Source organism: Nymphalis io, chromosome 5 (genome assembly GCF_905147045.1).
Source record: "Nymphalis io chromosome 5, ilAglIoxx1.1, whole genome shotgun sequence".
NCBI classification, from domain to species: Eukaryota; Metazoa; Arthropoda; class Insecta; order Lepidoptera; family Nymphalidae; genus Nymphalis; species Nymphalis io.
Window position 1 is genome coordinate 12,764,208 of NC_065892.1, and position 26,338 is coordinate 12,790,545.

At 34.8% G+C, this 26,338-nt stretch overlaps 3 protein-coding genes across 6 annotated transcripts; 2 read left to right on the forward strand and 1 right to left on the reverse strand.

The window, feature by feature from the left end:
- The first annotated feature begins 109 nt into the window (after window positions 1-109).
- LOC126768628 (uncharacterized) lies at window positions 110-9,573 on the forward strand. Of its 2 annotated transcripts, XM_050486831.1 has the most exons (10): window positions 110-261; window positions 480-694; window positions 2,436-2,585; window positions 2,708-2,796; window positions 3,144-4,244; window positions 4,652-4,923; window positions 5,167-5,277; window positions 5,607-5,694; window positions 5,925-6,017; window positions 6,565-9,573. In XM_050486831.1, exons 1-10 carry the CDS (start codon window positions 124-126, stop codon window positions 6,678-6,680), a joined length of 2,373 nt encoding a protein of 790 aa, XP_050342788.1. In that variant the 5' UTR covers window positions 110-123; the 3' UTR covers window positions 6,681-9,573. The 2 variants fall into 2 exon arrangements, with proteins under 2 accessions (XP_050342788.1, XP_050342789.1); XM_050486832.1 differs by lacking the exon at window positions 4,652-4,923 and having other exon boundaries at window positions 6,565-6,694.
- Window positions 9,574-9,721: 148 nt separating this feature from the next.
- Window positions 9,722-11,124, reverse strand: LOC126768744 (ubiquitin-like protein 4A). The gene is made up of 2 exons (XM_050487026.1): window positions 10,949-11,124; window positions 9,722-10,877 (listed from the first exon to the last, which is right to left on the reverse strand). Exons 1-2 carry the CDS (start codon window positions 10,994-10,996, stop codon window positions 10,467-10,469), a joined length of 459 nt encoding a protein of 152 aa, XP_050342983.1. The 5' UTR covers window positions 10,997-11,124; the 3' UTR covers window positions 9,722-10,466.
- A 1,268-nt stretch (window positions 11,125-12,392) lies between these two features.
- Window positions 12,393-25,385, forward strand: LOC126768637 (transcription factor RFX3). Of its 3 annotated transcripts, none has more exons than XM_050486854.1 (15): window positions 12,393-12,590; window positions 14,329-14,417; window positions 16,083-16,193; window positions 16,637-16,724; window positions 17,112-17,174; window positions 20,618-20,702; window positions 20,995-21,493; window positions 21,709-21,878; window positions 22,059-22,284; window positions 22,355-22,546; window positions 22,623-22,733; window positions 22,802-22,974; window positions 23,374-23,503; window positions 23,602-23,735; window positions 24,142-25,385. In XM_050486854.1, exons 2-14 carry the CDS (start codon window positions 14,388-14,390, stop codon window positions 23,728-23,730), a joined length of 2,007 nt encoding a protein of 668 aa, XP_050342811.1. In that variant the 5' UTR covers window positions 12,393-12,590; window positions 14,329-14,387; the 3' UTR covers window positions 23,731-23,735; window positions 24,142-25,385. The 3 variants fall into 3 exon arrangements, with proteins under 3 accessions (XP_050342811.1, XP_050342812.1, XP_050342813.1); XM_050486855.1 differs by having other exon boundaries at window positions 16,095-16,193; XM_050486856.1 differs by lacking the exon at window positions 17,112-17,174.
- Window positions 25,386-26,338: the final 953 nt, after the last annotated feature.

A 26,338-nucleotide genomic window follows, 5' to 3' on the forward strand; every position in this document is an offset into this window, starting at 1 on the left:
ATAATGTCATAAAGCATTGATTTAATTATCTGTGATCACAAGAAGATATTAGTTAGGCATCATATTTTTGTAAATATTGGTAACATTGATCAAATTGTCAAAACAGCAGTCAAACAAACGAATATGGATTCTTCTGTGGCTGAAGAATCTGAAAATTTTGTAGCTTTTAGTAAAAATGAATACAGCAAAACAAATTGTAATACTCCAACGAATATCTCAACTAGTAATAATAATATAGTGCATAAGTTATTTAATAGAGAGGTAAGTTTGAAATTATTTCTGATTTTTACTATTTTTCTATTTTTGTTTTTACACGATAAAATCTAAAATAAAACCACTGTTATTTTAAAATATTTTGTAACTATTCATACAGAAATATTTCTATCAATATAAGTAATATAGTCACTTGGCGTTTACTTTTGTTATTAATTTTTAGTAACAGTTTTAATCAGTCGTCTTACAAAAAGTATTTTTTACAGATATTTGGTAGCACCTCAAAAAATCCAAATGAGAAGTCAAAAAGAGTATTTGACAAAATTCCTCCTCGGTTACGGTTTTGTCTCATGGACATAGTGCCCATCCAGTACTTAAGGGAACATGTATTTATGGGGTTTTCACAGTGTGGACAGTTTCTGCTTAGTTTTACTTATAGTTGTAACACCCAAGTATATTTTCGGGAAAGTTCAAAGTTTACGTGAGTATTGAGTCAACTAGGTAATATTTTTTCAAATGCATTCAGTTTACGTTTTTACTAATATTCTAGTATTACTTTTAATGTCTTAAAGTTAACTTGAAAAGCATAATAATACAAATTTCATTGCAATAGTTATAACTGATTTATTTCATATGTTATTCTTAAATTTTAATGGGAAGTAAAACCAATTCATTTTTATAAAAATGCTGTTTATTTTATTAATTAACTTAGTAGCCGTAATTAAATAGAAAAATAAATTATATGTAATCCTAACGGATTAAAATATTAAATCTCATTTTTTTATCTACAATAAAAATGATTAAACATGTTTTAATTACATTGAGATATATAATTATCTATGATATCAATAGTTTAATATTGATATTACTTTCTAAAACTTATTTATATTATTTAAATCATTACTTAGATATTTTTTTGTGTAAGAATCACTTTTATTATAAAAAAATGTTTCATAAATGAATTTTTACTTATAGAATATTTAGTCAAAAGTTATGAGTTAATTTTTTAAGTAAAGTGACACAAATTTATATTATTATCAATATTGGTAAAACAAATTGTTATATGACATTTTCAAATCAAATTACTTCCATATATTTTATATAATAAACATTTCTTAATGTTTTTTTAATACATAAAGTATACATATGAGCAAGTTCTTTTATATGTAGAAAATGAAAAGATATAGCTTTTGAAGCTTACTGAGAGAACTTACTGAGAACTCAGCAATAAATATTTTTTTGACTAAAATCATAAAGTGTTTATAAAAAGTAGTACAAAGGAATAAATTAACATTTTTTATATAAAAAAAAACATTCACTAATATTCTTGAGATAAAATATATAAATAATAGGCATGATGACAGTATTAAAGAATAAAAAAATAAATGATTTTAGAGAAGAAACTATTTTAAAAGGATTCTAAAAAATTATCCCATTTTAATATACACATTGAGATTAATAAGATTTTAATAAAATAAAAGTATAAAATTCTGAAATCGGCCATTTTATTTGAAACACCAATCAGAGCAAATGATGTTACGCCTCTGTATTTATAACCATTTCTCTTGAATAGTTGTTGTGTTTACGCGTTTCAAAATTATTTTGCATCATTTAATTAGTTGTCATTGATTATTCGCGTTTTTGTGAAGAAAATAAACCATCCAAGATCTATCAATGATGGAACAAGGTTTTGTTAAGGCAAATTCTTCTAATTTGCCCAGGATTTGTTGATGTTAGGAAAATTTCTTTCATCAAATAAAGACTTGCTCATCTGAATTTCGAAATGTGAAAACTTCCTTGTAAGCACATTTTTATTTATCTTTAGTGTTATCATAGGTTTTTTCTGTTAACTACATAGTATTACTCGCATATGTGAAGCCCTAATATTTTTATGAATCTCTGCCTCAATTTCCAATTTCTTCAAAATGTTCTGTAGCCATACTTTCTTTTAATTGCTTTTCACATTCTTCAAGAACCGTCATCTTTTGTTGCTTATTTATATATGGTGTTTTCTGTTTTCGAGCGAAATTCAAAATAGGTAAATAAAAATGCAATTGTTTGTTTATTACTGAAATAAAATTATTTTCAGTAATAGTAGACGTTTACCTACATTATAGAAGGTTATTTCAAAATCAGTCATCATGCCTATTTTAGTTAAAGCTTAATGAGATAGGAGTCTATTTGAACAAAAATATTGATTAATATATATGATTAAAATATAGGCTACATTTTCTATCGTGGGTGCCGGGTCGCATCGTTCGGCCAGTGCACAGTATTCCTCTATTCGGTGATGACTGTGTTGACAGCAAAGTGACAATATCAATGGCACAATGGAAACACAATCCTGGAGTTCTTGTGGTGTATGGTATTGCGTAAGTAAAAATAATTATCTTAATAAAAATAATTATTCAAAGATGTAAATAATTTAATAGCCTAATATTTTATTACCAATAGAATAATTGTTGAAACAAATTGTATTTGTAATTTTTTGTAGAGATTCCTGCTCTGAACGATCCTACCTCAGTGTTGTTGGAGTACCTCGATTAGGATGTAGGCAATGTTCAGCTATTTCTAGAGATGAAGGTAGGTACACTTTACTAAGATGGTTCGAGTGTAAGGCAGGAAGAGTAAAGATAAACAAATCTTATATGCTGCTAGCTCTGGCACTATAAACGGTTTTTTTTTAAAATAATTATCTTTATTAATAATAAAACACAATTCCACTTGTTTTGTGGTTGAATTGTGGTTATATTTACTTCTAATATTATAAACGCAATTTTTTTACGAATCCTTATTTAATATACAGATTATTTTAAATGTCACAGCAATTCAAGAACAAAATTGTTTATTTGTCTTTGCCTTTGCCATTGGAATTTGATATAGAGATAATATAAACTATAACTTTTTGTTAAAAGATTATATTTTTTCAGATGATCTGAATTGGAGTAAACGCTGCTTGGAACATAGCTTCGCGATACACACAAGATTCTTTTGTACGTCCGATTCTAGTATGTACGAACCTGTCGTTCAACTAGCTTACTCGAACCAAATTATAATTTATACAGATTTCATTCACATATTAGAAATAGACATCGTTAAACCAGATCAGGAAAAAATTGATGTGCCCGAGGAAACAAAATTCTCATTAGATAGGGACGAATTAAATTCAATATACACGAATCCAAGTACGCCCGCGTCGGACGTATCTGCAGCCTTCCAGTCGCCCAAGTATCAGAACAATGTTGTCCAGAACATTTTAGCTGACTTTTCAGATTTTGATGTCGAACCTTATCAAATGTCCAGACCAGTCCAACTGCCAGATGTTATGGGTCAGGAGCTATGTATTCAAGCATCATCTATATCTCACAATTTAATGGAGGAGTGGGAAGGACCTTCTCCGTCAATTAGAACATTAATCAGTCCACCGTTAAGGTCACCGAGGCGCAGACCGGCGGAGAGCATGTCTAGGTTTAATGAAACGCATAGAATAATAGCTGAAAAAACATACGAATTTGTAGAAGAAGCGGAGACCAAATGTGAGAAGCTGAGTATGTTTAGGAAGCGACGCTTAGCCGATAAGAAGTATGAATTTTCTGAAGATAATAATGAAAACATCGTTCCTTTTAGAGTGTTAAGAAGTAATAGGAAGTATTACACAGGGTCCACCAGTAAAAGTCAATCAAAGCGGGCGAAGTCACCGTCCGTGGAGAGCGTAGTTCTTAGAGCTCATAATCAGATCAGTAGACCTCCTTCGCCGACATCTAGCTTAGACCTAAAGAATCCAGGACTGACATCGCTCGAATCAGATAGAAATAGCGAATCCGAGTACAGAGTTATGGAGATGTTGGATGATGGATCTCTTAAAACTGTGTCGGTGCACGACAACACTTCGAAAACATTATCAGACTGTCCGGTCAGCCCTCAAGACCCGTATTTAGTGCACTCGGGAAACTCCAAATGTAGCAAATTCTTCACGCGGTATTTTTTAGAAAGCGACGACGAGATAACCTCGGTCATCACCGATTCGGAAGGTACGTTCAAAGATTTCTTTCTGTTAACTTTTAAATCGTCACAAGATATTGTACGACTTAGTATTCTAGACTACCGGTGTGAATCCACCGCAAGCTCCGAAAGAAAATTAAGTAGGCAATTAAAAACAGCTTAACAAGAAAATTTACTTTTGGTCCGGGGGGGGGGCAAATACAAAAGTCTCATATGGCTAATAAGCGAACCGACCGTCGGCTGGAGAGGGAGCGGGGGTTCGGCGGGGTAAAGTCACCACTGAAATGCAACTCTCCATCCCGGACCATTGATTACATTAAGCTCCTTCATAAAACGAAAATGATAAACGAATAAAACATATATTTTTATAAAACGAGCACCGCAAGCCACACCGGGGCGTGGCTGCCGTGCTCTCAACCGGCCGCGTTGCGCGCAGACGACTGCATGTCGGGCTACCACGTGGCGCTGCCGCTGAGCGGCGCGGGCGCGGGGCAGGCGCTGCAGGGGCTGTGCGCGGGCGCGTGGGAGCGCCTGCGCGCGCCGCCCGCGCCCGCGCTGCGCGCCACGCAGCGCTCGCTCGACACCGAGCTGCTGTGCAACGAGGTCTGCGGCCGCCTGTGCCGCCTGGGCGGGAAGCACTTCATCTACTGCTTCGACTGGGGCTGCCACGTCATCGACGTGTGCCAGTCCAGCGGCTGCCTGTCCGGGGTGAGCACGACTCGGCGCCTTGTCCGCGATTATGTCCACCTCCGAGCCGTGTGAGCTGTGGAAAATACACTTTACGATTGACTGCTAGTGACTTGTACGTTATATGACACTATATAATTATGTTTATGCAGTGTATCGTCCCGGGACGTCCCGCCCTGTAATGACTGACTCTGTATGCTGATCTCGCTATAAAATTAGCCTAGCCTCAATGTAGCCGCTAAATACCGTGCGCGTGTCCGGCAGCTGTGCGCGATGTGGCTGTGGGCGAGCGAGGACACGGCGCAGCTGCAGTGCGAGGCGTGCAAGGACGCGTCGGCCGGCTGTCTGCAGCACCGCCAGCAGTACGCGGCGCAGGTCCGTACTCGTTACTCGTGGTTTTCTTGTTAGGCGTGTGGAAACATTAATACCTAAAAGCGTATAAACGACGCCCGACCTATTAGACCGAGGATTTGTTACAAACTCTTCCAGTGTCGAAATTATGAAATAAATAAAACGAAAACAATAGTCATAATGCTAGACGAAGAAAAATCATTAAACATTTGTTATTGGTTATCGATTTGGGTTCGTGTCTTTTATTACATTGACATCATAATTATCAAAAGCCCCTTTCAGGTAAAAAATTAAATTATTATTTATAATCTTAAATAAATGAAATCCAAAATGATCTGACTTTATTGTTTCAGTGCCTTTTCGTGTGGGATCTCGTAACCGGAGTTTACAGAACGGAAAGGGTGGCTATGACGGAGGACTCCAGTCAAGAAGGGAACAGAGGTATTATCAATTAACATAGTAATAATATCTTCCGCCTGCAGCCAATCTCGGTAACTCCAATCCTTATTGTCATTGTCACTCATATCCAATGGGATATGAGTGTTCTTTGATAAAATAAACATGTCTCGAATTTTACATAATATTAAATATAGAAAGAGGCTTCATGAATTATTATCTGTAAACGATATCAGAGCGTGCTTGTGATGTAACAAACCCCCCTCCCCTTCCAGTGTCGGGCGCCGAGCGCGCGCGCGAGTTGGCGCGCCGTCTGGGCGCCGAGAGCGCGCCCGCCGCCGACAACCGCCTGCTCACCACGCTCACCGGTACGTGACTCACTACACGACTGATCATTATATCGTTGCAGTGTTGCCAACCTCTAAGAAGCATCCCCCCTAGTGCCATATCGAAATTCCCCCTGACCGAGTGAATTGAAAGAAATAGAAAATGCATTGGTAATACTATGTTAAATAAAAAGAAACTAAACAAATATAGTATACTTGAAATTAACCTGATTAAATTGAACTGAAGAGTTAATTCCAATCCTCTAAGAAATGTTCCTCCTGAAAAAAAATCCCATTTCTTCCGACTTACCCACAAATTAGGAGGTGTTGGCAGCTCTGTATCATTGTATCACAAACGTAATTTTATTTACAATAAAAATTAAACCTGTTTATAGAAATATATGTTTATTATAAGTTACAATTATAATAAGAATTACAAAAAAAAATGTAAACTAAATTGAAAGAACATCTGGCGATTGTATTTTAAATATTTTAACATAATTTAAACCTGAAAGATTTCATTTTAATGAACAGTTATGAACGCCTTAATAGCTCTGTTTAGCTAAATTTATGATTGTTGTAATTTCAGGTAAATCGTTAAAAAGACTGACGGACGTGGACAACTGTGTAGAGATCACAAAGAACCATCCTGACAGCTCCGAATCGGAATCTGAGTCGTCGGAGGAAGACAGCGATTTTGACTGATTTTATACCACCTCATGTACTATTATACTAATCGAAACCGTGTATATATCTAGTAGTCGTCTTTATTGTATTCAAGATAATGGTTCCGTAGCCATTTCTATATATTTCAAACTCATGAAGAACTTACGGTGTTTAACAAAAAAAAAATTCAAATCTAAATTATTTTACTATAAACTCGATATTACATTGTAAGTCGTGATGATCTTCCATCTTAAACTCGGTGCGCTGAGAGAGTCATGACATGATTAAACAAAAATGAACAGCTGACAAAACATTTATTTTGTACTACTTTTAGCCCGCGTGTTGCCAGATGTTCAACTCATGTTGACACAACAGATGTGTGATGTGTGTTGATGTGTTTCATATTAAATTTAACCAAAATCGGTTCAGCGGCTTAGCTGTGAAAGCATTTATTAATATATGTATAAATTAAATTTACGCAAAATTATACATATACTTTTGTAAATTGACATAAATTTTTTTTTTTTTAAATGATATTCGTTAGTGAGACAAATACATAAATAATAACAATATTTTTAGCTTAAAACTTTTGCCATTTCAATGTCAAGGATCTGTTAAGAACGAATTCTCTCAGCAGCCGGACATTAATTACTGTGAACGCATATTTCCATAAATATAACTTAAAAAATAACACTTATATTATGTTCATAAATATAACACTCGAAGTTAACTGAATAAAAAATGTATGTTCCATTAAAAATGAAGTATTAATAAATTTAATAACTCGTGTAAATGTTACCATTCATCTATGACAAAAACAAAATCAAATTGTATCTGTATTACAAGACTTGGTTTACATTAAATCGGACTGACATATTATATTAAAATTATCGGCCACGACATTTTTACCGGAAATAGAAGCTGGACAGCTTTTATTTATATGTCGAATCGGATATTATAAACACGTTTTTATATTGTGCCATCGATAAAAATTTAGACACGACAAGCGCCGATTACAAAACTTTCGTTGCGACATAATGTAAACCAACTCTAATGTTTCTAGTCTACTGCTTTCTATTTTAATATATATTTAATAATGAAGACTTTCAACAGTTTTTGTAAATTTAAAATAGTTCACGTGTCATTGATATTAAAAAATCATTATTTTAAACCTAACTATTGAGTCGAATTTTTAATTATTAATATTTATCATAACTATATATCCTCAAGTAAAATTATAATGACATTTAAGTACATATTACTTACATAGTACATAGTTGTCATAAGTTATATATATATATAAATTGTAATAAAATGGGTACATTTCAAAAAAATTGTACAAATTAACGCCGTATTTATGTTGTTATTTTTTTCTTTTACGACAGAAATACGCTGTAACGTAATGTAAAAATGTATGCGCAAGTCGATACTTGCTCCTATGCAAATGTTGCTTCTATAACATTATTGACCTTTGACCATAAGGATCTCTCATTCCCTCCTTCGGTCATCTGGCTTAAAAAAAAGTGAAGTAACTCGTCCGTCATGAGTACTTTACGCATTATCATCAAAATTTCAATGTAAGCAAAGAAAATTAGACCGAGTTTTTGTATGGTCTCTTATGCTCCTCTGGCTGGCTATACTCGTTCTCTTGATGCATTAAGTCTTCTAAAGTATCGATGATCACCGTCATTTGTGAAATTTTCTGGATTAAATAATATAACCGTACTATATCATATATTAATTACTAGTAATTTTGCTACCGTTATAGCTCAGTTCGTCGTTGAAATCCGGCATTACCTTAAAATTATCAATCAACTTTAATGACAAGGATAATTTATTGAAAAATATACAAGAAAGCTAATAAAGTTTAATAATGTAAATTTGGGAACGATTTTCTACTAATTAAAGTTGTATGAATCTTTTGAAATGTAGTTAATTTAAAATACATTCAGAAGCATTTGTTATTTCGCAAAACACAAAATCAATAAATTGTTTTACTTATTAAAAATAAATAAGTTGTAAAGCTAGTTTTGTGAATATTAATAGATAATCAATCACTCAATTCGTACTGCTATTTTCAACCTCCACGTATATATTCTTGTGTGGAATGTAAAATGGCAGTAAGATTGTGTACAACCTAAAACAGCACTATAATAGATTTTACACAGGACAATTTCTATGGTAAACTTACTAAACCGATCATTAATAAGCTTAAAAAAAATGTAAAATATATATTTAGGTTTTAATTCCGATGATAGCTCATTGTAATGGTTGTGATAGAGCGGAAGTTAGGATTCGTTTTAAGAAAAGTGCCTATTTTTTTTTTATTCTCTGTGCTGACGACAACCACCATGGCGAATCTGGTATCCGGTATTAATATTTATATTAATTATAATTACGTATATTTTATTATAGTCTGTACATTCTTTCACTGTATGAATACGTAAATTAGATAGAAATCTAAAATTAAATTGTATATATTTTTTAGATGGTTAATTTGAATAAACAATTTTTATATTCGAAATAAATTGTGAATGTCTAGTGTTATTAAAAAGTGAATTCGAGTTATACCAATTTTGTCTAAATATAAGGATACTATTCCACTTTAATTACAAGGACTTTGCTGGAATATCACAAAGGTATGTTGCATTTAATTCAGTAGTACTCTCGTGTGAGACTACATTAAACTTGCCATCAAAATATACTCTAGCTAGATATGAAAAACATGTAATTAATAAACAAGGAAAAGTATAAAAGTCTATTATTTATTCACACCAAAATCCATGTAATCACAACCAAAATCTTAATCATACTAAAATATACACTTATGTTTATCAATAAAACTTATACCACAAAATGTATTTAAAACCTAAATAACATTTTTATTTTTAATCATATTTTCTAAATCTGTCATTTAAATATACAAAAAGTACACAGAATCCTAATTTTAAAACATAGTGAATTTGTCATAGAAATACCATTTTTTTTTATAAAAAATCAATATTTCAGTGTATACTAAAATTGAAGTTTTGTAACATGTTGTGATAAAATATTATTTCAGTTGTAACTTTTTCTTTACAAAAAAAAAAGAAAAATCTTTAGCCATATTTTTTAATTAAATTATCAGTAACAATTATGATGCATGGTTAGTAAATTTAAGTTAAGCATCTAATGAATATTATCTATTAGGTTTTGGTCTTGAGAGAATAAGGCATAATTAATAATCTATGGTTAAATTTGATAACAATTCATACAAAAAGATTCAAATTGGCATTTTTTTAATAACCCAAATATACAAATACAATAAAATAGTTTTTAATATTTATTTTCTGTTGCACACACAAAATATTTCACTGTTCCATTAACACAGCTTCAAAACTTCCTAAAAATAAGCTTAAATATTTAATCATACTTAAGACACTATCTTGGATTGAATGAATATCTTATATACATTGCTAACTTTTGCTATACTTTTATAAATGCACTATATATTTATTGATTGTTTTTTTCATTTAAGTATTTGAATTTATAAGAAGTGTCAAAGCAGTGAATAAGCTTAAGACTAGGAATCAATTTATTAATCCATTTAAATTCCAACTGGAAAACAAATATTTTCCAACAGTTATATGAAATATATAATGCAATTATAAAATCTTCCAATCCCACAAATCATTTCATTATCAATTTAAACATTTTGTGCTTGATAATAAAAATAATTTTATTGATAATAAGAACAACACAAAATATTGTACAGTTATTGGATCACTATATTGATTGGTTATATAGTAGCCGATTAAGCAATTCCACCAATTGATTAGTGTTTGGTCACAATCCAAATGCATCCTCACATTCTGTATCTTGATCCTGTTCAATGGCAGGGCGAGGGTGTCCACATTCTTCTAACATACAATCAAAACATAACCTCTCAATATCATCCCAAGATAATTTGTTGAATTTTTCCTCAACAACTTTTAACAAACGATTTGCCGCATTTCTAGCTTCTGTCTCTGTCATGCCATGTTTTTTAAAATATTTTGTGGATACTTCTAGAAGTCCTTGAGTTTTCTTTACAATTAGGTTTAATTTCGTGCCGTTTTTGATCGATGGATATGATTCAATGATTTGATCATCTGCAAGAGTTCGACCTAAAAGAAGGAGTTTCTGTTCCGCTATAGGTATTTTTAGCTTCATGGCAATATGATGTTTAATGTCTAATATTTTTGTTGTCGGCTTCACCTAAAATAAATAAGTTATAATTTGATATTTAAATACAGACATGAAAGTAAGTTTGTAAATAGTTAACAAACCTGTAAATTACATTCCCCTCCTTGTAACTGCTTTATAATGATATTCATGATTATGGAATCCTTGATGATTTCTTTATATTTAAACTAAATATTAGAACATAAATTATTACCAAATTTTACGTAGTTTTAATATAATTATTATAGTCTACACATGACATTATTTTGACAGATTCGTCATTTTTCTTACAGATAAACTAAAAATCAATATTACTTTTTACACAAAGCAAAAGAACTAGGTTGATGGACTGATAGTAGGTACAACAAAATCTAGTATTGCTAAAATTACTTGGTTACATTGGTTACACACAAACCTTGTGCACATCTAACTTGAAAATGAAAACTTAAAAAAAGTCATGAATTAAAATAGCTATTTCGTATATCACATAATTTATTTGACTATACTGATGAATATTAACTTTTTTTTGTCATATTTAATTTTCTTATTTATATATATTTTATTCCAAAAAATAAAATGAGGAAATATATATAATTAATAGCGTATGATAAATTACATTATAGAGGATGAATTAAGAATCTATCTTTAACTTTAGACACTATTTAATATAAAAGTATGTCAAATATTTTTACGATTACACAAACATATTGAGACGGTACATTTCAAAACAAATGTATTGTTTACTTTATTTTATATGCCCTGAAATATAACAAAAGCATAATAACTTTATCTAATCTAATATATTCATGTGGATTGGTATCATACCCATATTACGAAACTGTATACAAAATATTTCTAACATTATTTTACACCTTTTCTCAAAGACTCGTTCTAAATAATGGCCATTGAGATTAACAAGCCATTTACAAGTTTAAAAATAAAAAGATACATTTTGTATAATGACATTTTTTGCTTGTCGCTATTATTTATAAATAAATAAAATTAATTACCAAGGTGATAGTTAAATACTTGCTACTTACATAAACTTTGCTTAGTAATCATATGTCCAACAGTCAAAATTAATTTTATAAGCATGAGCGAACAAGATAAAAACACTAATGAAGAATTTAATTTATTTGGCAGTACAAAAGTCTTATCTGTATATGTTTGCGAATTTCAAGGTATAATATATATCTTTAAATATTTATTGTACAGCATATAATGGTACAAAATATAATTATTGCACTTAATATTTTTGATGTTCAAATTATGTTATATAACAACATTCGTGGAAGAATTTACTGCTAAAAGATACTTGTAAGCTTAATATTTCAATGTTAAAATAAGAATTTATATCAATATAAATGTGTTTTAAATTGAGACACGTACAAAATTGAACAAATGGGTACTTTATGATTTTAATTATTTGTTTTAAAAAATGATTTCTTACGATAAAAAAAAAATTCAAAGACATTTTAAGTTTTTTAAAAAAGCGCCCTCTATTACTTTATATAAAAATTATTGTCATTGACTTTTGGATAGGTTTTGCCCGGACGGATCCGTAGCCTAGGAAACGGGTGTAGCTACAACAACACTGTGCGAGTTACATAAATTTTTTTGTTGAAACCTAAGAAACTATTAATTTGCCTTAACTTCTAAATAGGTATTTCACAAATATTTTATTAAAGGTGATTACAGCAAATACTGCAAGTGATGAGTTTTTTGACAGATTAGAATGGCTGGCAGGTAGGTTTCATATTATTAATAATATTTTATTTATAATAGAAATAGTTTTTTAGTTAAAAAATTTTCGGTAATGCAGGGCTCAAGAGATTCACTGTTGCCGCTTACTAAGTCGAGACTGGCCTAAAACGTTCCCCTTATTCCTGTACCTTATCACGTCGAATAACCGATCGCCTATCAATTTTATCATAGTAGTCGGGATAGGAGGGTAACCGGTGCCTGGTACGACCACCCACTCACTTACCTCCCAAAACTTGAATGATATTGTCTCCCTAATGTTATTAAAATCTAGTAGCTTCTAACAAGAATTAATATATTAAGTATGATTATTGATCAGCTGATAATAAGCTATTTATTACAAACACTTCCTTCTTAGCAGGCTTTAGGCATGGTCATAATTATAAATATACGTAAATTTTACTAAGAAAAAGAAATATATCTAATTTTCCTGTAAAATAAATTCAAATTATTTATACATATTTAACTAAAAAATACAAAAAAGAAAATTTTACAATTACTAACAATAAAATTACACTCATAACATACAATAATCTAGTTAGAGCACAACACATAACAAATGTAACTGCCAATTTATCTATAATGGGGTAATATTGTGCAGCCATGCATATCACACAAATAGCAGGTGATGTCAACCATGCGTAACACACCTGCACACCCCCACTGCCTGTATCACAAAGCTGACACACTAGCTCAAGCCAAACAAAAAGACAAAACTATGCTATCTGTACCTTAGAAACGGTTGTTTGATCAATATGAAACATTGAATGTCAGTGGTTAGCTGTAATAATGTGCTACTCTGGTGCAAGTGTGCTTCGGTTTCATGTTGTTTAATTTTATTTGTATAAAATGTCCGAGATGGGATTTGAGAACGTGTTTTACCTGGAGAGTGAGTATAGACTAGTGGGACGAGTGAAGGTGCGGAGGGATGGTGTTGCCAGGTTACACCCCAGATACTCCGCACCGGAGCTTGAAACAGATCAATAACATCTCTATCACCTTGGATAGTATTATGCAAGAATTTGCAAATACATATATTTAAAATGATTTAATATTTAAAATAGCATACATGTATTTAACAATTATATTCAAATGAGTTATTATACATATGATTGTTTCAAAACATTTTGATGTCTTGTGGTTTTTGAGATTGATCCTTTGTAAGTTCAATGTATAATTTATATTTTGTGTTTTAACAGTTAAAACAATGTTTCTAGAGGGAAAATTGTAAGCATATCAAATTTAAATCAAATGAATTTATTTTAATACAGGTATCAGCAGAGGGTATAATAATTGCAATCATGCAATTAGTGAGCGTTAGGGAGAATGCAGGGATTAAATTTCTGCTTTAATGATGTTTATTTTTTGAAATTGGGATTATTTATATATAATGCTATTTACTTATTATTTATAATTTAATATTTGAATATTTATTATATTAAATTAATAACAGATGAAAACTTTGTATTCATAATTCACATTTTCAACAAATTTATATGCATCGATTGAAAAATAAAAATAATAATACTACAAAAGAAAATGATAAGAAACGGCATACGCAAATTGTTATTAATTAAAAATAATTAATTATAATTTTTTAAAAAAAAAAAACATTGTTTGAATATAGATTATTAATTTTAATTGTATAATATTTTCGTATTCTTAGCTTTTTCTCTTGATTCTAAATGACTAAATTAAAAATATTTTGTGTATAATTTTACAGACTTTGAGTGCGCGGGCGACGAGGTGCTGGTGGAGTCGTCTCCGCCCGCCTCGCCCGACATGGCGGCGAGACTAGCGGCACCCTCACAGGTTACAATTTATTTGATAACGGTTTCTTATTTAAATAACTTAATTTTATGGCGTAAATCGAATTCTAGTACATTTTATAATTCAAAAAAAGTTATTTTGGTGACTGAAATTTAAAACTATTTGTGGTCTGCCAGTTTTATGATGGTAATTATTTCCAAGTGCTACAAGTAGGCGATAATCTTTCTCAATATAATATTAATGCATGCAATGGCTGATGATGGATAAATGCGTTTAATTTATAATTTTAAGGAATTTTAACAATGTTACATACATTAATTATAAATTTGATAATAAATATATTGTTATAATGAAGTGTGGTTCATGTTGAGTTATTTTTTTTGAATAAATGAACATAATCGTGTAACAGTAACAGTAACAGCCTGTTAATGTCCCACTGCTGGGCTAAGGCCTCCTCTCCGTTTTGAGGAGAAGGTTTGGAGCTTATTCCACCACGCTGCTCCCATGCGGGTTGGTAGAATTTCAATGAAATTATACACATGTAGGTTTCCTCACGATGTTTTCCTTTACCGTAAAGCACGAGATGAATTATAAACACAAATTAAGCACATGAAAATTCAGTGGTGCTTGCCCGGGCTTGAACCCACGATCATCGGTTAAGATTCACGCGTTCTAACCACTAGGCCATCTCGGCTTATATATCGTGCTGATAATCGTGCTGATATCGTGCTGATAATCGAGTAATATCTAAGAAATAAGACTAATACTAAAGTATATCTGATCATGATCAAACACCACTGTACTGCACTGAAAATATTTAACAAATATAGGCTGGAACCTAGATAAGGGCTTAGACATATAAAATATAAATTACGTTAAAATACAAAAATATTTTTGGTATATTCAGCTGCCTTTCACAGAGGACTTTAGTCTATTCCTCGATCGCCAACTGGGTTGCTGATTTAAAAGAGGTAGTTCGTAGTTCTAAAGATGATACGCGTTCAGGTCGCCCATTAGAAAGAAATATATAAAAAATAAATCATTTAGCTGGGATTCTAAAGATAGATCTTGGAATAATTTAATCCAGAATGGATGAACTGACAAACTAGGATTCAGAAAATTGTCTACAGGACACCACATGTTAATCGACGTAAACAAAAAAAGGGGATCAATTTTGCCGTCGTGTCCCACAATGTTTGAAACGTAGGCTTACCAACAATTTCGATTCCGAAACTAAGATACAAAAGCATGTCTTGGAACAACTATTCTGTCCGCCCATGGAGGAATGTTGACTTGTTCTTATTACTAAGTGGCAAAGTTATGGCTTCAGTGTTCTGGAATAGTAATGGAATCAATTCTATTACTGAACACCCTTATAAATAAACGAATTACATCTGATAACGTTATGGAGAAATATAAACATTTAATTTTTATCCGATATATTATTCTATTTCTTTGGCTGTTTTCACTAGAAGTTTCCCAAATTGCACGTATACGGCTTCTCGTAGTTTGAAATGATGCCCTCTTATCTATTATTACTTCTTTTATCTTTTAATAAAAAAAATGCCTTACCAAGTTATGATTCAGTTTTCACCCTATTTCATCCATTAATTACGGTAATGGTACTATGTGAAGTATAGTTTATATGGCCACAGAGTTCCATCCCTTTCGTGACATGTGAACCTTCATTTTTATATAAAACGCCAGGACTGTGTCCAGGGTGCCGGCACAGGCGGCACTTCACCCAGCGACGTGCGTGAGCTCATCGTCATACCGGAACTGCCCAACGCCATACACTTACAGCATGCTATTCAACAGGTAAGTTTTGCAACGTTTACACGATCGTATTTGACGAAAATTGGGTATTTATAAATTTTTTGCATTAGGAAATATCGAAAATGACAATGACGACGTGACCGCATAGATAGTAAGTGTTCGCTAATAAACATATACATGATCGAAATTGGATCGAAAATATAACAATGTTCGCTGTTCAGTGGCTAGTGTTAAAGGCTGCAGATCTCGAGGCCTTGGATTAACAAATGATAAAAAGAGTATTATGGTGCTACGAAGTGAAATTATTTGTACGAATTCGTTAGACAATAAGAGTGAGGTATTAGATAAAGTATTAGTGTGTGCGTACACACGTCTGCGCTATAATATCTCCTGCGCTAGTCTCAGAGATTGATCGTCTAAGCCGACATTCGGTCAGGGGAACGTTGTTATTATTTTCTAACTTCTCTACATGTCGTGGTTCCCAGGTATCGGGCTCAGTGGTGGATGTGAACGGCGACAGTTCCGGTCACTCCAGTCCCACTGCGGAGGCTCAGCACACCTACATCGTCACCAGTACGTAATGGATTAGTAACGCATGAAATTTTTTTTATGTTGATGAAAATTTAGAATGGTAGTTCTCGTTTTTTCATTGTAGTTTTTGAAGATTCTAATAGTAATATGCAATATTACGTGAAATCGTAATGTGTTTTAACAAAAAGTATATATATATTTTTTTTGTATAATTTGTCTTTAATAGGAAGGTTGAGACGATCCAATATTTGACGACTTCTCACGAACTGGATGAATGAATGATGATGAATGAATGATGAAAGATGAATGGATTCGATTATATATGTAGTTGTTTAATTATTATTATTATTATATAGCATGTTATTTGTAGCTTTAGTGTTGTTTTATTTGCACATTATTATTTTTTTTATTTCCGTATCGTATGCACAGTCGAGAACGCATGGGACCAAGACTCGCTGCACATCAAGTCTGAGACGCAGAGTGATGAGGAAAGCAAGTGTTTTTTTTTATTTTGTTTTACACGCCTTTTTGCTTTTTTATTGCACGCATTTTTATTTTGTGTAATATTAATAATAAAGTTTAGGTTGGTTTCAAGCGAAAATATTCTTTGACAACTGGCGGACACGGTTTTTTATTTCTAATGTACTTTTTTAAATATCGTATTAAATCATCGCAATCTTTATCAAACAAAAAAAAAATACTCACCATAACATAACGAAGTCCACGTTCGAAGTCAATACTACGATAAATTTTGGAAAATAATAAAAATGTACGTCGCTTAAGCTTTACGTTTATTTCTATACCAATCTCGAACACCAAACGCACTTGTATCCCGAGAAACCTTTGATGGACTGTCAAAACAAACCAAACTACCCTCTGACATTCAATATCACAATCTGATGATCACCCACCTGTCAAACTGATACCGTATTAAATGCACCCTTTATTATACTATAACGTTCGCAAATTAAAAATACCCCTATAATAACGGCGATAGATTTCAAAATCAATTAAATGTTATAAGAGATGAAGGAAAAAAAATCTTAATAATGGATAATTGTGAGTGCCCCTCTGGATTATCTACCTGAGCGGTCATCATCAATGCAATGATAGGGTGTTTTGGATTTATACTCATTGTTAATACTTGCTTGGTTACCTTTGATGTGACGCTTTTCATTATGTGTCTCCGTCTAGCGCGGGCTCTTTTGTACGTTCTATGTATTTGCGTTGGATTTATTATGTTATGTACATATTTTTATGTACTGTGAGTAAAGATTTTTATGATTTTTCATCTTGATTATGTTTTTTTTTTTTCTATTTCAACATACAAGTTAGAATACATAGAATATTTATTATTTATATTAGGATTCGAAATGAGAATATTAAGATGTAACAATTATTAATCAAATAGCATTCATTAAAATATCGCAATATTTTCATCAGTTAAATACATCCTAATATTTTAAAATAGTTTTTTTTTAATCCAATTATAATATAAAATTTCGTAATTAAAATTATCTATGACCTAAAATTGCAACGTTTTTCTGTACGCGTATGAACATTCTCTTTGGACTTATTTAATTATTCTGAAACAATAATTTAAAACTAAATAAATTATAATAAAATATTTATCTATGTGTTCAGTTTTGCTTTAAAAATAATTTGCAAGGTTTGGCACGTACGTGAAGTAAAAATATTTTTTCTTTTTTTACTATGGATTTATTTTTTAAATTAACCTTCTAAAAAATAATAATTAATTAAGTAAATTATTGTGTGGCTACTTTATTAAGTTCTAAGTTCTAGCTTAGCGTTACATGCCTGTTTTGATAAGTTTGCCACATTGCTTGATGGTTGAAGCAGTAAGTTTCCTTAATAAATCTACTGTCTAAAGAGAAAATATGTTATTCATATCGGACAAGTTTCTGGTAGTAGTGACTTATACAGACACTAATATAAATATAGATTACTAGTTTTCGCCCGCAGCTTCGCTCGCGTGACAGGTGAAAGGGGTATTAGTTACAAAAGTAGCCAGTAGTCCTTTCTCGGGGTTCAAGCTTACTCAATACCAAATTTCATCAAAATCGTTTCTGTAGTTTAGCCGTTTATAATATTAGTATTAATTATTAATGAGTATGTACGAGATTATTTCCTGTTAAAACGTCGCCTGCTCGTATACAAACTTTCCATTACAACGAAAATACGTTACGTATGTACTTGTACACACATACATGCATAACTTTAAGATATAAACAAGCAGACGAAGTTACGGTCGAAAGACTATATCTCAAAATGTGAAATGTGTTCATTATAAGGCATCAATGTCGGCTTAACAAATCAATTAGTGAAACATCGCCGGTGCTCAGCCAATAAAAGCGTATTAAGGGGAAAGTTTGCAATTATATCGCTAACATATTTTACAATGGGCGTGTACAGGTGGGGTGGTGTTGAGTTGATGCCACGGAAGCGAGACGGAAGATGAACTGGATATATGTTGCACAGCGATAGCAGAACTATAGATAATTATTTATATTGTGTTTTTTTTTTCTTTTTTTTTGCGTTGATGATGATATAAGCAAAGGTATCGTTAAATTTGAATGAGGTATCTGTATTTATTAAAGCTGTGATTCAGCCACGTTACAAGTATATTGTTTTATTTATATATAGAGTGCATTAAAGATATATATTATGTTCATTATTAGTGGACATTATTGCTGTACTTGAAACCGTAAATACGTCGTTTGCGTATGTGTATGTATTTGAGTATCGTTAATTGTTGTACTTATCTTTTTATATTTACGACAATGAAAGGGATAATGGGTGGCATGCAAGTTAATTTATTCTAAGAAATGATAAGACAATAGGATTAAAATTTAGTATTTCACAACTAATATATGGTGCGAAGGAGCGAGATGAAAAATGAAATAAATCTGCAATTTAATGTATTATGTAAATTTATGAGTGTTATATATTCGAGTGCATATATTTTGTTTATAGAAATTCTGACCGCTTTAACATTGAAATATCCAACAGGCTAGTCTAACATGTTTGTGGTTATGAGTAGAATTTGCATGTTACAGTGAGTTTTGCCCAATACTACTACTGTTATTATTTGTGACGAATTGTTTCAAGTACAAATAAATTACTTATGTCGCTATGTTTTCTTATCATATCGCGTGTGGGAGTATTGTTTATCTCCACGTTTAGTGACATCTCCGCGTTCACATTGATCGTTGACACTTTCGAGTCTATATCGAGTTGTAAAGATCTCTCTTTTATCTCAATAAATCAAAATCTATACATATTAAAATGAATATTCGGTCGATAATAAATCCAAGCAACAGTCGTGTGTCGCGCACTTAATCCGTCTGCGAGCACGTCCCTCTCGCTCGGCCGGGCCGCGGCGCTCCGCTGAGTTGCCCGGGAGACGTCCAGCGGCATGGAGGTGCCTCGTTACCGCGCGTACTACCCGTGTGAGTTCCAAGCTATGCTGCAGCCGCTTCAGTTCAGCATCGAACGTGAGACGCGTTTGTTTTCATGTTTTGCGTTTATCATTGTCTTAAGAATCATTTCGAGGACGCCAAGAGTCGGCTGCGTCACGGGCTTTCTTGGAAAATTACCGTCGGTTCACTTTAGAGTTTACTCACTTTGCGTCTTTATTCTTTATCTTAAGTGCCTAACTAAATCCTTATCGCCTTAGTTAAGCTGTTAAACTTAGGAATTTTTAAAAAAAATCAAATTACTACACGGATGTTATTTATCGTGCTTTTTAACTCATCTCTGCCCTTGCTTTTTAACGTCGTCATTGTTTAACATTTAATTAGTTTTTTCAGTTTCACGAATTGTGAAAATATCTCCTTACTAACAAAGAAGAACGGTTAAAAATAAAATGAAACATTGTTGTTTAAATTAACTTTTATTTTAAACTTGATTCCCAGGTGAGGGCAGTAACGGCGTCAACTATCATGTGCAATATGTGGAGCCGCAAGAAATATACACTCAGACCGGACATCAGACACATATGTAAGTTTTTATTTTGCAGGTAGTTCTAGTATCATCTGATTGAAAGGCGAGCCCTTTATCAAATATGCTAAATAAATTAAAAAGTTGTCGTGCTGCTGCTCACCGTCGAGGAGTTCCCTCATCAGAAGCTAACCCGGGGTGTTGAATCAGGCTATGCCATAAAAATATTAATATAGATTATTTCAATATTGCAAGTTTAATAAAGGCATGCCAAAAACAAACATTCGTCATAGTATTTATGTTTCCCTCCCGCTCGTCTTCTTCCGACGGTAACATCGGTCTGTCTCCGCAGGGAAACCCTCCGCACGTACCCCGTGTACAACGTGACCAGCGTGGGCGCGGTGGGCGGCGTGGGCGGCGTGGGCGGCGTGGGCGCGGTGGGCGAGGCGGGCGCCGTGACCGCCGTGACGGCCGTGACGGCGCCGCCCGACGAGTGGGGCGCGGAGTTCGCGTTCGCGGCCGAGCAGCCCGCGTCGCCGGCGCCGGGCGCGCGCATGCCGCCCGCCACGGTGCAGTGGCTGCTGGAGCACTACGAGACGGCCGAGGGCGTGTCGCTGCCGCGCTCCACGCTGTACGCGCACTACCTGCGCCACTGCTCCGCGCACCGCCTGGAGCCCGTCAACGCCGCCTCCTTCGGCAAGCTCATCCGCTCCGTGTTCGTGGGCCTGCGCACGCGCCGCCTGGGCACGCGCGGGAACTCCAAGTACCACTACTACGGCATCCGCGCCAAGCCCTCCGCGCAGCGGGACCTGCCCGCCGCGCTGCCCAAGCCCGACCTGGAGGAGGACCAGGTGACCATACCGCTGACCTTATTTTATCTGTGTATAAATCCCTGTCTAATGGCGGCAGCATTACGACTCAGTATAACAAATTTTAGATTATTTCTTCTATTTTACATATAACTTAAACAAAGCTAGGTAGATTTAAATTTTATTGAAGTCTATTTACTTTTGATTCAATCAGAATAAAATAATACAAAAATTAAGAAAAAATATTTATTCACCAGACGGAGCCGAGGGAACGTGATATCGAGCAAAATCCAGTAGGTCTGAGTGGGATAGCACATCGCCAGTACCTGGGATCGGTCAGCGCTCCCGAGCCGCCGGAGCTCACCGTCGAGGATCTGCCCGAAGATATCACACAGGAGGCGCTGCAGCAGCTGAGGGAACAACATAGGTAAAAGATTTCGCCAATTTACTTCGGGACATTAATATTAATATTTATGTATTTATGTTAACAAATAAATTGTCATTTTTGGTCGAGTTTACGTATTAAATTTAATTTATTGTTAAATACGTAGAATGCCTTATTAAATATAAAATTCAATGAAACTTACGATTATACCAAACCCCGCAGACAGCACGGCGTGGAGTTCCTGGAGGCGGTGGCGGCGCTGGACACGGGCGCCGTGGAGCGCAGCCGGCGCGCCTTCTGGCGGCGGGCGGGGCGCGCGGGGCTGCGGCTGGCGGCGCGCCGCGACGTGTGCGCCTGGCTGCGCCGCGCAGAGCTGCGCCTGCACCAGCGCGCCGTCGACCTGCTGCTGCCCGACGTGCTGCGGCCCATCCCCTCGCAGCTCACGCAGGTAGCGCCCCGCGGCCAGAGCCCGGCCCGTCCGTCGCCCTCGCGCCCTGACGCCCGTGTCGTTTCCGCAGGCTATCCGCAACTTCGCCAAGAGCCTGGAGAGTGCGCTGGCGGCGGGCTCGAGCGGCGCCCCCGCGCTGGCCGCGCGCGCCCAGAGCTCGGCCGCGGCGGCGCTGGCGGCCGCGCTGCGTCGGTACACGTCGCTCAACCACCTGGCGCAGGCCGCGCGCGCCGTGCTCAACAACCAGCACCAGATACAGCAGGTATATCGCCACGACCGAGTCTCTCTGGTCGGGTACCGTGGAGACGAAACGATTTAAAATAAATATGTTTTTGTAGATGCTGTCGGATTTGAACCGCGTAGACTTCCGCGTGGTGCGCGAGCAAGCGGCGTGGGCCTGCGCCTGCGGCAGCGCGTCCACGGCGCACCGCCTCGAGGCCGACTTCAAGGTGCGCGGCGGGCCGGGCGGCGCGGCGGCACGGCGCCGGCGGCCGGCGCTAACTCCCCGTGTGTGCAGGCGCGGCTGGGCCGGGGCGCGCCGCTGGAGGCGTGGGCGGCGTGGCTGGACGGCTGCGTGCGCGCCGCGCTGGCGCCGCACGAGCGCCGCGCCGACTACACCCCGCGCGCGCGCCGCCTGCTGCTCGACTGGTCCTTCTACTCCTCGCTGGTCATACGCGAGCTCACGCTCCGGTGCGCGCCGCTACTCACTCACACGCTCACGTATGCGCACCATTCGCACACGCACGCGCACACGCACATACTCGCCCGCGTCGTCGCACGTGAAGCTAGCGCACGGAGACATGCACCGATTGCACACATTCGTCTTGCGAATCGAAACAAGCATCGGTTGCTTGTTTCGATTTAACACACTTTTTTCACGTTCACTCTCCCGCGCTAGCAACTCGTGCCTGATCATTGAACACGGAATTATTCATTTGAATATAGCTCGCGACCACCCGTGTCGCTTTCTCGTTGGATGCTTTTACAAAATCATAAACCGCTCTTTGAGATTTAATCAGTCACTAATCATCATCAGCGAACGTTTAGCGAAACGAACGTCCAGTGTGTAAGGTCGCGCGTGGTGTGCAGGTCGGCGGCGTCGTTCGGTTCGTTCCACCTGATCCGGCTGCTGTACGACGAGTACGTGAGCTTCCTCATCGAGCGGCGCGTGGCCGAGCACCGCCGGGAGCCGCCCATCGCCGTCATGCAGCGCGCCATGGTATGATCTATTAGGCCGTCAAAAACAGGAATATTCAAATGCTACAACTCGTTTCTAAACGATGCATAATTGTATTTTTCATATATCATATATATCAGGATGATGACGAGGAACTCCCCGAGGAGCCGGAGCACCCCGCGGAGGAGGAGGACGGGGAGCCGGAGTGGGAGTGGGAGGACGAGGACGATGAGCCGCCTGACGCCAAACGACCGAAGATTGATGAGTAGCGTTGGTATGTACTCATTTAATACATGTATTTACACATGTAAAACTGTATGTCTTTAGAAATACTGTTATAGTAGTATTAAAGACTCGCTATTCTCAGAGCAATAAACGGAGGAGCAGGATACCGTGACGTGTTACCTCTGATATACACGTGACGTGTTACCTCGTACTTACGGGTTTGATGGGCTATAGTGACGCTCAAGTATTAAAAAATATTGTGGTATTGAATCTATTGTAAATTAATAAAAATGAAATGGTTACGGTCAATAATATAAAGAAAAATACATTAAAAGTGTTTCTATACATATATAGCCGTTACTACAATTTATTAGTAAATAAAAGTAACATGACTTAGAATGACCTCTGAACACTACAATAGGAACTCAATCTTATATGTTATTTTAACTTTTCAGGTTGTCCGAGTGTAGTTTACTCATTCAGGAATTGGAACTAAAGTGAAGTGTTTTACTCGGAGTATGTATATGCTATTAGCATATACTTGTACAGAGGAAATCATCTAAACAAACTCTCAACTCAGTTATCTGACTATAAATGTGATTGAATTTGTTCTACCATACAATTATCAGATATTATAACTAAACATAATTGTTATGAAGAACTGAAAGTATTTTTGCATTTAAACCAACAAAGAATACCCAAACGTCTAGTCATATGCTCGTTATATGTACATTAAAAAGCTCAATTCATTTGTAAATATAATGTATTTAGATCACTATACATGCTTATTTAGAGGTCTTGTAACTCCATTATATTCTAAGATATTAAACCTGCTTCGTTGATGCTGTAGCTAGATTATAACGCTGCGTATCCAACGCGCTCGGTTTAATCCTGTTTCGTTATCATTCATCAGTAAATGGTAATTGTTTTTTACTGTCAAAGTTGATTGTCATTCCCTGGAGAACTCGTGAAGCCTCACTCGCTTTTTCTCAGATTGTCATCCAAAAAGGAAAAAAACCCGCCGTCAAAAGAGAGAGTTCTTTTGTTTGCGGCATACACTTGTGACGTTATTATAACATCACTTACTAAAATAACTCTAGTCTTTGGGTTTTTTACTGTCTCTGTCTTTCTTTGCCAGAATTCGGTGAGAAGGATTATCTTATAAGGAATAAAAAAAACAATAGTCCACTCAAGCTTAAATACTTAATATCATAATTGTCTTTGTTATGGAGTTACAAAGTTAAAATTTAAAGGCAATGTTTTATGTATTTATTATATTTACATTAATGTGTTTGGAATATTAGGAACTAATTTCTAATTGTCTATAAGCCATTGAAGCGTAATGTGCGCGAACTTTGTGCAGTCATTATTTAAGAAAAATTAATTAATTAAATCAGACGGTGTCCATGTAAATACACGTAGCTTATTTTTGTTTGACATTAGCAAGATTATGTAGATGATTTGGAAAAATAAAAGAAAAGTATAAATGTCTATTTAAAAAAGGTTTATTAAGTATACGCTATCAATAATTGTCTATTGTTAAGATTGTAATTATTAAGTAAAATTGTCATTGAATAAGTTCCGAAACATGTTGCTTTTTACCAAAGACTTTGATGATGATTTATAAATCATGTATAATCTGTTTCAAAAAATATCGAAACTTACTTCAAAGTGTTATAAAATATTTTCAAATAAGATATTAAAAATACCTCCTAATTGATAATTCATTTTATATTATTTCTAAATAATTAAACGCCGCAAATTATAGAATTTATATTTTTTATGCAATTTCGTTTAATTTAATATCGATATCGCCTCGGTGTTGCAACATTATCAGGGTAAAAAAAAATATTTTTTTACGAACATATCGCTTTCATTGATTTTGCGATAATTAGAAGCTAAAAATAATAGCTTTATTCATTATTATCAATTAAAACTTAATATTAATTAGAGCCTTTTTTAAGGAAGGCGGCTTATAATAAGAAATTCAGTCTCGCAACTAGAATGAATGAATATAAGTATATAGTTTAAGATTAAGAAGCACTTGTCCAAGTATATTTGTATAAAGTATTTTGAATTGATTAGTTAATTTGAAACGGATTATAATACAAATAGGAACATAAATAGTAGTCGATTTCAGATCACGCTTATATTATTTAAAGTGTTTTAGTTGCACACTAATGTTTAAAATTAAAAAAAAAATATATAATATATATTTAAAAACGTAATACGTACGTAGTTGTAGGGGGTGTATTCTTTGTATATAATAATGTCGATATATTTTCTGAGAATTGTCTCGAAATTTGAAAAAAAAATACACGTTCGAATGGAAAAAAAAATCTTATATGTGTGTAAGACTTTATTTTCATAAGATTCACATTAAGACGTTACCTTCAGTTCTAAGTCATTTATCTTCTGTAATGTGTAACGACATTGTATATAATTAAATGAATGTATTAATCAACCGAAGTTGTATAACTATACAAATATCTAGGAAAAATTGTCTATGGTTCCATAAATAAAATCGCGCATATGTAGCTGTTTATGGTGAGTGTCGATCACTTTTATATCATGTAGAGATAAAAATGTATGATATGGACCCTTTAACATATCACAATAAAACTGTCATATATTCGTAGTTGTCAATCGAAA

Coding starts and splice junctions, on each gene's coding strand:
- LOC126768628 (XM_050486831.1), top strand. CDS start 124: ATGGATTCTTCTGTGGCTGAAGAATCTGAAAATTTTGTAGCTTTTAGT. Junction 695..2,435: donor CGGGAAAGTTCAAAGTTTAC/GTGAGTATTGAG, acceptor ATTAAAATATAG/GCTACATTTTCTATCGTGGG. Junction 5,695..5,924: donor CAGTCAAGAAGGGAACAGAG/GTATTATCAATT, acceptor CTCCCCTTCCAG/TGTCGGGCGCCGAGCGCGCG.
- LOC126768744 (XM_050487026.1), bottom strand. CDS start 10,996: ATGAATATCATTATAAAGCAGTTACAAGGAGGGGAATGTAATTTACAG. Junction 10,878..10,948: donor GAGGGGAATGTAATTTACAG/GTTTGTTAACTA, acceptor TATTTATTTTAG/GTGAAGCCGACAACAAAAAT.
- LOC126768637 (XM_050486854.1), top strand. CDS start 14,388: ATGGCGGCGAGACTAGCGGCACCCTCACAG. Junction 20,703..20,994: donor ACCGGACATCAGACACATAT/GTAAGTTTTTAT, acceptor CTGTCTCCGCAG/GGAAACCCTCCGCACGTACC. Junction 22,547..22,622: donor ACCAGCACCAGATACAGCAG/GTATATCGCCAC, acceptor ATGTTTTTGTAG/ATGCTGTCGGATTTGAACCG.